This window comes from Buceros rhinoceros, unplaced genomic scaffold (genome assembly GCF_000710305.1).
Source record: "Buceros rhinoceros silvestris isolate BGI_N320 unplaced genomic scaffold, ASM71030v1 scaffold9021, whole genome shotgun sequence".
NCBI classification, from domain to species: domain Eukaryota; kingdom Metazoa; phylum Chordata; class Aves; order Bucerotiformes; family Bucerotidae; genus Buceros; species Buceros rhinoceros.
Window position 1 is genome coordinate 14,938 of NW_010394797.1, and position 8,505 is coordinate 23,442.

The window sequence follows — 8,505 nt, forward strand, 5'->3', positions numbered from 1 at the left end:
ACAGTAGCTAAAATATCTAGGCCACTCGTTCACTGGAGCGTGCAATGCTGCAGAGGTGTGAACTGCTGCCTCCGGTCCGTGGACACCAGCAGCAGCTGGCACCAGCCATCCCCTTGGGCAGGTACGAGTGGGACAGAGCACCGCAACAGGGCAGGAATAGGGCACGGCACATGGGTGCTTTATTTTCTGTCATTGTTTCTATTTAAAGGCTAGGCGTCTTCCAGGAACTTTTCTGATGCGAAACACATGAAAGGAGGGTTCTAGAGAGACTGAGCATCAGGGAAAGCAGAGGTCAGCCAAGCAAAGCCATGTGAGTTGGCAGAGGCACAGAACCCCCCACGGAGCCAGGACAGGCTCAAAAGTTGAGGGATAAGAAGCCAGGAGCACCTGGGAAGAGCACCTCCACAGCCACGGGGGCTTTGCTGGTTCCTTCCCCACACCACAGAGCTGGGTCTTGGCTCTGCTAGTCAGCTGTCGGTCACTTAACCCATCTGCTGGGGGAATCTGACTCCTCAGATAACAAACTGGCACTAAAGTTATGTTTAATAGCAACTGATTCTTTCTAACCAATTCATTTAAATTGCTTTTGTCTTGCCCAGCTTTTTGATCTAATAGTTAACTGATCTATTGATTTCCTAGTTAATTTGTTCTTTAGCCAATTCACTGTTTAGCCAGTATCTTGCTGATCCAGCCCCTACCCTCCCGGTATTTTTATTGACCATATCAAAACAAGTTCCTTCTCTCCAGCTATCGCAGCCAATGCCCTGTAATCTAAACACGCTCTCCTTTCCCATCACAACCCTACTCCATTCCAACGACGTGCTATCTCTTTTCTTTTCCTCCCTGCAGACTCGTTAGTGCCAATAACAGCAAACACAGCCAAAGCAGAGAGAGCTCTCCATGACAGCAAGAAGCCAGCCAAGCAGACCTGTAAACAAAGGCTGGGAGGAACAAGGTACTCGGGTGCTTGGTCAGCTCTGCAGAAAGGAGCTGTGTCCTGCAGAATGACATTGGCACTCCCGCCGCACGCTCTTCAGCCCTTATTCTTGCACCATCGTGATTGCTTTCTCGGGGTAGGTAGATCGATGCCTTGTACAAGACTGCAGGAAAACATGCCACTAAAGGAAGCACTACTGATGGACTAGTGAAGGTCTAAAAACAAGCAAGGCAATGACAAAGAATTTCTTTATGTGGAACAGCTACCAAGTCTGTGGACCTACAAGCCTATCCTCAGATCTGAAGATCCCAAAATTTCTCCCCCTCCTGCCAGTATCCAGCTGTTAATCTTTTCCTGTGCACACAGATGTACAAGTTATCCCGCTCGACTGTTAAAACCATCGCCTCCCAGACGTGGGCTAGAGACTGGTCAGCAAGGTACAAAGCTATCTTAAAATAATTATTAGGTCACTTAGGGCCACTGGCCACACGTGCTGAATGGCTACTGTTCAATACAGACCAGTACTGGCAGGTGAGATGGAGGAGATCCCATTCCCTTCATTTTGGGAATGGACTGAGGGATTAATCAGTAGTAACAGCCAAAATAAGAGCATCCAAGCCACGACCCCATCGCTGTTCCCAGGGACCACTTCCAACATAGGAAAAGCCAAACCCAGAACACGAACAAATCACAGATTGCCCAGCCAGGACCTGGTGTCTGCGAGGGCTCTCTGCCAGGCAAGGCACAGCTCCTGCAGCAACCTGGAAACAACTGCCACTAGGCAGCCCCGCCACAAGAAGGTTAAAATGATGTTGCTGTGACTAGAACAGCACTGAACCATTACAAGAGCAAATAAAAACACTGCAGAAAACCAGCCCCCCGATGCAGGGATCCCTGAGGATAACAGGGACCACAGTTAGAGCTGTTCTGCTTAAACTCCAGAAGAGACTCCTGCATTATTCTCAGGGAGAGCATCTTTCGCCCTGTTCGGTGGCTACATCAGCACTGCATTTTGAGTTAACTTTAGCCTCTAAAAACTGCAATAATTTTGGTCTCCCTGTAATTGAAGTTTTCTAAGCTGAGGTCTCCATTCAGAGGGATTGGTGGCAGATGAAAAATGTCCCCCACGGCTGCAGGCTGATCTGCAAGGAGAACAGAAGCACTGTAATGACCTGGCTATAACTACACTGGGTCCAAAATAAGAGCATCCATGTGGAGAGTTACTACTGCTGTTTTACAGCTGTTACCCTCCGCCCTGGGCATATAATCCTGGTATCACACACACACACGGGTTTATCAGTTAATGGTTTTCTATCCCATTAAGCCTGGCAATGAGCACATCCTCCAGAGAAAGTTCTCTTAAGTGATCATACCTATCTGACAGAAAAATACATGCAGAAGGGAAGGATTCAAAAATAGAGACGTTAAACAGGGTGGAGGAAGAAGGATGTCACAGCCAGATACGTCTGCTAAAACCAGATGGTTCAGAAAGGACAAAGCGTTCCACAGGGGGTTTAACGCAGGGGAACTGAGACGCAGCAAGCAGAAGAACAGAGCATGGTAGCAAGAGAAGGTGAGATCCAAGAGCAGAGGTAGCAACAAAACTTGTACAAGAAGCAAGAACATACTTCAAAAAACACACAAAATGAACTAGGGAAACTGGTTACAAGCAACCTCCGTGTCTGGGCTTCAAAAAGGACGACCAAGCTCCTGCTGCTGCTTTGAGAAACTTCAAAACTTGTGACACAGCAGCACCCAAGGACTCCTCACACAGCAGCAGGTGGGAAAGCTCCAGGCCTGTAAATCCCAGCTTTGGGGTAAGGAAAGGAAACTGCCTTTTCAGTTCTGCAGTACAAAAGCTATGCTGCAGTCTCCCAGCTCGCCCCCAGCCACCCGTCACGCTTCATGTGCCTGCAGCCTCCTCCTGCTCCTCCTGGGTGAGGAGATGCTCATCTCCGTGTTGCAATGCTGCACCCAGTCTTTCATCCAACAACTCTTGGCCTATTGGGTATTTTACTGTCCCACTCCACTCCCTCACCAGCACACACTACCATTATTTCCTCTTCCTTCCGCAAGCCTGAAACGGGCCAACATGAAGAGTAACAGCTACAAGGAAGCAGACTGCAAACACGCCCCGAGATGTACCTTGAGCAGCAACAGTCTCTGTCACGGTTCTCTCTGCTCCTGAACCCTGCTAACATATCACACCTCCAACTCGCCCACCAGCCCATACCCTCTCCAGCTGTTTCACAGCTCTGGTTAATGTGTTCTGTACAGAGTCTGCAGCATTGCTGAGCAGAAAAGAAGTACTGTTCTTTTAAAAGCCAAATAGACTTTGTTCATTGCTCGTCCCCATCTCTAGGACAGGCACAACTCATCTCTGGGCACACCTCAGTTTGCTGAGCAGCGTTAGCCGAGCTGTGGTGTCATTCAAAGCACAGCAGCAAGAGTGCAGCTGGCCTTCCTCTTCGAACAAGGGGGCTTCAAGCCAAGACAAAAACCAAATTACCTTGTGCATGCCATAAATCGCAAGCAGGCTACTGCAGGTTCTCTGGCACATGTTGGTTTAACTGCAGTAGCCTCAGATTTCCCAGCTGGCCTCCATCCCAAGGAAGGATGTGTCCATCCTACGGCTATCTGCTAGGGACAGGGGGAATCGGATGGAAAACCCTACTGTCCCCAAGTTCACTTTAAAGACCCCTGGACCAGAAGCCCTGTGGATGTTGTTATTCCAGCCTGCCACTCAGCTTCCAGGCAGCCCAGGGAAGGTACCTCTGCCACGCTTGGCCCATTTGGCACATGTGTGTCAGACCTACCTGGGAGTTCACAAGACGAATTGTTGTCTTTTGCCCCACATCTTCTTGAAACCCCTCGGTAGGAGCCCCATTGAATCGCAAGACGGCATCGTGGCTGTCTGAAAGTGAAGAGGGAAGACCTGTGAGCTACCAAGTGGGTTTTGGGTGGCAGAAGAGAGGTGTAACAGGTTATTCACCTGCATTTCTAACACAATCTGGCCAGTCCCTGCCTTTCCACGTAGCAACTAAAAGTAGCAAGCCAGATGCCGTGGAAGAAGTTGCTCGTCTAACTTCAAGATTTTAAAAATCCAGTTTTTTAAACAACAATCTCCTGGCAGGCTGAGAGCAGCCCTAGAATTTGCTCTGCATGGAAGAGCGCAGCACCTCCCTCCCTCTCCTCCCTTCCACTTTACCAGGAGACACACTGATGGACAATTAATTTACCAGGTGGCTGGCAGCAAACGAAGGAACTGGGAAATAACGGCGAGCCAGCAACTTCTCCTGTATGTTTCTTGAGAAGCACGTATAGTAATTGGAGTGGGAAGCGAGGCTGACTTCAGCCTGCCAGCCTGCCTCCCACGTTACAGAAATAAACCCACGGCTGTGCATTTAACAGGCACGGCTTGTTACATGCCCTGGGATCCAGTGCATTTTCCTCTGCTGCCATCATCTCTTACGATAGCACAGCACTCCTCCAGCACACTCCTCTGCCTTGGCACAGCTGGCCACGCTGCCACAAGGCCACGAAGCCAGGCTGCTGCTGTGGCACAAGGGGTGTTTGAGCCCATCACCCTGGTACCCCGGCTTCTCCGTACCTCCTGGCTAGATTTGGATAGGAAATCTTTCATATGATCAGCAGCATCAACTAGAAGAGCAGGACCAACCTTCCTGCCTTCATGTTGAGGCCACAAGATCACAGCTACAGCTGGGGTCCCTGGGGAACTGCGGAGCCCCAGCCAGGGTGGAAGGGCTCGCCCAGTCCAAAATTGTGTCTTTTTGAGATCATTTTCTTGAAAACAGGGGTGTTCTCACCAGCAATGCTGGAAGATCAACAATCACTGGCAGCAACAAGTAATTTCTCATCTCCTTTATTCTCCTGGACAAGTGGATCTTGTTTAGAGCCCTTCCAAAGAACACATCCCCAGAACATCCCCAGAAAGGGGATGCTTTCAAAAAACCCCGTGTCTAGGCTGAGAAGCAGCTCTGTAGCTACCACTATAGACCCCTAACTCCACATCCTACCTCTCATCATTGGAGTACAGGGTTATAACTTTCCCACATAACTTCAGCCAGACACCAAGCTTTATTATGCCCCAAATTTGCGTTTTAAAAGGGTGTTTAATGCCTGCCCAGGCAGAGTAGCTGGCTCTCCCAAGCCCTGTCTCCAGGTGGCTGTGCTGCACTCGGTAGCAGATTTTTCACTGGCAATTCATAACCTCCAGTGACACCAAGAGCCCAGCACGATATGAGCTGCTTGTTTACCAGCTTCTCCCCATGCTGCTCTGCCAGCCTCCCTCACGTTGACTAACTGCTCATTTGACACCCTAACGTGACTACACAGAACAAGTATTTCCTGGAATAACAATTCAACATTGTGCCTGTCTACCCAAATGCTTCATTTTAAGCCTGTCAGGTTTAGCAGTTTTTTGGCACCTTCCTCCAACAACATCACGGGTTTTCCTACATGGAAATACGTCAGATCAAAACGGGAAAAAAAATACATAAATACACTGAATACTCCTGAATCCTTTGATATCCACCCCACCCAGCTGACGGCTGCAAGAACCCCGAGCTCTGCAGAATCACTAGCAGAGGTGATTGCTTAAGCAGAAAGGTCTGAGATGCAGATGTGAGGAACGCAAGCCAGGAACACAAGCAGGGGTTAATGGCATTTGCCTTGGGCACATCACACAGTGACCTTTCCAGCATCCATTCCTTGTGATCTGGGACAAACTGGTGCCTCAGTGTCAGGGACAGGCTCAGAGACTGGACGTAGGAACAATGAAATGGCTTTCCATGTCTGACATCCTTTCAGCTGTGCCACAGCCAGAGCGCAGCCCATTGCACTTCTTGGCTGCTCCGATACCGAACCCAGCGCTTGCACGGACTGCCGAAAACACCACTCTCAGCTCCTGAGAGGGCTTCCTGATGGAGGAGCGAGCAGTTTTATCTGTACACTGGAGTCTAACAGAGACACACTTGGACACAGGGGAGAGTGTTAAGGTCACTTCTGTGTAAACTTGAAGTTTAAGCTTGAACTTCAAGAGGCAAATAAACAAGCCAAAAGAGATACTCAAAGGAAAAGTCAGAACTGGCTTCCCAAGGCTTAACTCACCTGGCCTCAAACACTCCTAAGAGGTGGAAACAATTACATCAACCCGCTCCCACCTGTAATTTTTACCCGGAGTCAATGCCATCCTGGTTCCTACCACCACTATCTTTTTCATCACTTCTTTCACAGCATTTTGAACACGCTTCAGGCTGTTCAACCTCATTCTAGTTCCTGCTGTGGCCTGCCCTGTGGGGGAGAACTTCTGAGCGAGTACCAGAAGAAAACCCCAACGCTCTCACGAGCATCAGGGGACTCCAATCAGAAAGCTTTGCCCGAGTTGTCCATGAATTACATATTAAATGCTATCCATTTACTTCTTTCAGAGGATGAAGGCCACCTGCAGCTTACTGCAGGCCACAAGGACCTGATCCAACAGACCACTTACAAACACACTGATGGTTTTCTCTCCACCAGGGAGAAAACTCTGAGGCTTTAAAACTTCTGCAGTTTAGCGAAGTGTGAATCTTAACCGAGGCTCAAACAACAATTAATGAAGAAAGCTGAGGGAACTGCAGGCACAGCAGAACTTCCTGACAGGCACAAAACCCTGAGCTGAAGGCTGGAAAGCTGTTTTTCCTCACATGCTGCTTTCTTAAAGACACAAAACACTTTGCTATCAAAACATGCTTCTTTATAATCCACAGTACAAGACCAATGCTCCAGCGTTTACCGAGTAATGCATGGATCTCAGATAAACGTGGTCAGATAAGACTCTGCAAAGCATCACCAAACTCTGTCTAAAGAAGAGATAAAATAAAGCCCTGCAAAGTTATTCCATGGTCTTCTGGGCCACTCAAACTCAGCCAATGCCTTGTGGCTCAGAATGAAGCCGGATCATTTCTGGAAAGCCATGAGCAAGAATTACAGCATCACTCAGGTTGGAAGGGACGTCTCAAGACTGTCTGTGCCCAGCCCCTCTGCTCAACACTGGAGCAACTACAGCAGATTGCTCAGGGCCACGTCTGGTTGGGTTTTTACCCCTTCAGTGTTTTTTACTACTTCTCTGAAGAAGTTTTTCTGAATGAAAAGTTTTCTGACCGATGGCTGTGCAATGAGCACATTCATCACATTACACAACCCACCCCAAACCCTCTCAAGAAACAAATACTCGGAGGAACCACGACCTCTCCCTGGTATCCAGAGCAACCCTCTAGTGATGCCAACATGATCGTGAGTATTGAAAGGACTAGCTGGCATAGAACTACCTGCACATACATCATGTCCTCTCAGCAAAACCCAGCCCTTCCACTCCCTTGGGTCTTGCCCATTTTGGTCCACCCAAGGACTAAAGCTGACAGGCACTGTGATCTAGGGCATCATAATGCAGTCCATCTCCTCCTAGAGCTGTAATGTTCACTAACTTCGTAAGATATTTAAAGATAATATTTCAATTTATTTTAAACATCTTTGTGACCACACCAGAGACTTACTGGGAAGAGCAGGACAGCAGGTTCCTTCTACTCAGCCTAAGTTATAACCGATGTTATTTGACTTCATGCTAACAGAAAGATACCAACCTATCTCTTGTCCCAAATGAGATGATTTCATAGACCCTGCTGAGGACACGACAGCACAGCGACCCGGACGGCCCGCTGTTTCATTGAAGCTTTTCCACGGTAGGTATTGCTGCCATTCAGAGGTATCAAAAGGACCATCTGATCCCTGTATCATGGTGACGTTCACCCTGTCCCGTAGCTGGCAAAGCAGCTTCTCTGGGCTGAGTTTAGCAGCGTTCCTCTTCCCCTTGTAAGTCACATTGTACTTGTTCATGGACAGGTAGTTATTTCTGACCTTCTGCAGCCTCGGTATGAGATTTCTGGATGAACTGTCCTCATCCCACACCTTCAGAGAGTCTGCTGCTTTCTTGAACTTTCCAGCTGCTCCAGAGGTGCTGCCTTTTACTTCATTGTGGTTACTACCCAACATTTTGGGTATCTGACTGGCTGCTTCATGGAAAAGGCCCTGTGATTTAAGTGGGCTCCATTCTTCCAAAGTCCTGTCAACGTGCAAATCATCGCTCTCGGTCTTGAAAGGAACATAGTAGCTTTTTTTCGTCTCTCTCCACAGGCAAATTGTCAGGGCTACCAGTATCACAACAAGAATACATGTGAATTTTTTCAACACATTGATGTGAACCATAGTGTACGGTGCATCCAAATGGGATGCTGAACAGAGCAGGAAGCCGGTCCTGGGAGAGAGGAACACATTGTGGTCAGGGCTGTGTGCACAGGCAGGTGTATACATAAACTTATAACCATCAGCGTGCGGGCAGTGGAAAGGGAAAGGGAGTACACAGGGGTAATTTTAAAATTTCAGGATTTTTAAAGTTCTCATTTCAAAGTCCACCCCCTCAAACATCAAAAGGAAAGACCTGAGCTGGCTGTTAGCTATCGCATGCCATGAGGCATGTGACTGTTGATATAAAAGCTGTGAGTTCATGA

At 48.4% G+C, this 8,505-nt stretch overlaps 1 protein-coding gene across 1 annotated transcript in view; it reads right to left on the reverse strand.

Annotated features, from left to right (window-relative positions):
- ST6GAL1 (ST6 beta-galactosamide alpha-2,6-sialyltranferase 1) overlaps positions 1–8,221 on the reverse strand; it is a 13,129-nt gene extending 4,908 nt beyond the window's left edge. The window contains exons 1-2 of the mRNA XM_010145330.1: positions 7,582–8,221; positions 3,754–3,851 (exon numbers count right to left, since the gene is read on the reverse strand). Coding sequence (XP_010143632.1) covers positions 3,754–3,851; positions 7,582–8,203 — 720 coding nt within the window. The 5' untranslated portion in view covers positions 8,204–8,221. The remainder of the gene's footprint in view (positions 1–3,753; positions 3,852–7,581) is intronic.
- Positions 8,222–8,505: the final 284 nt, after the last annotated feature.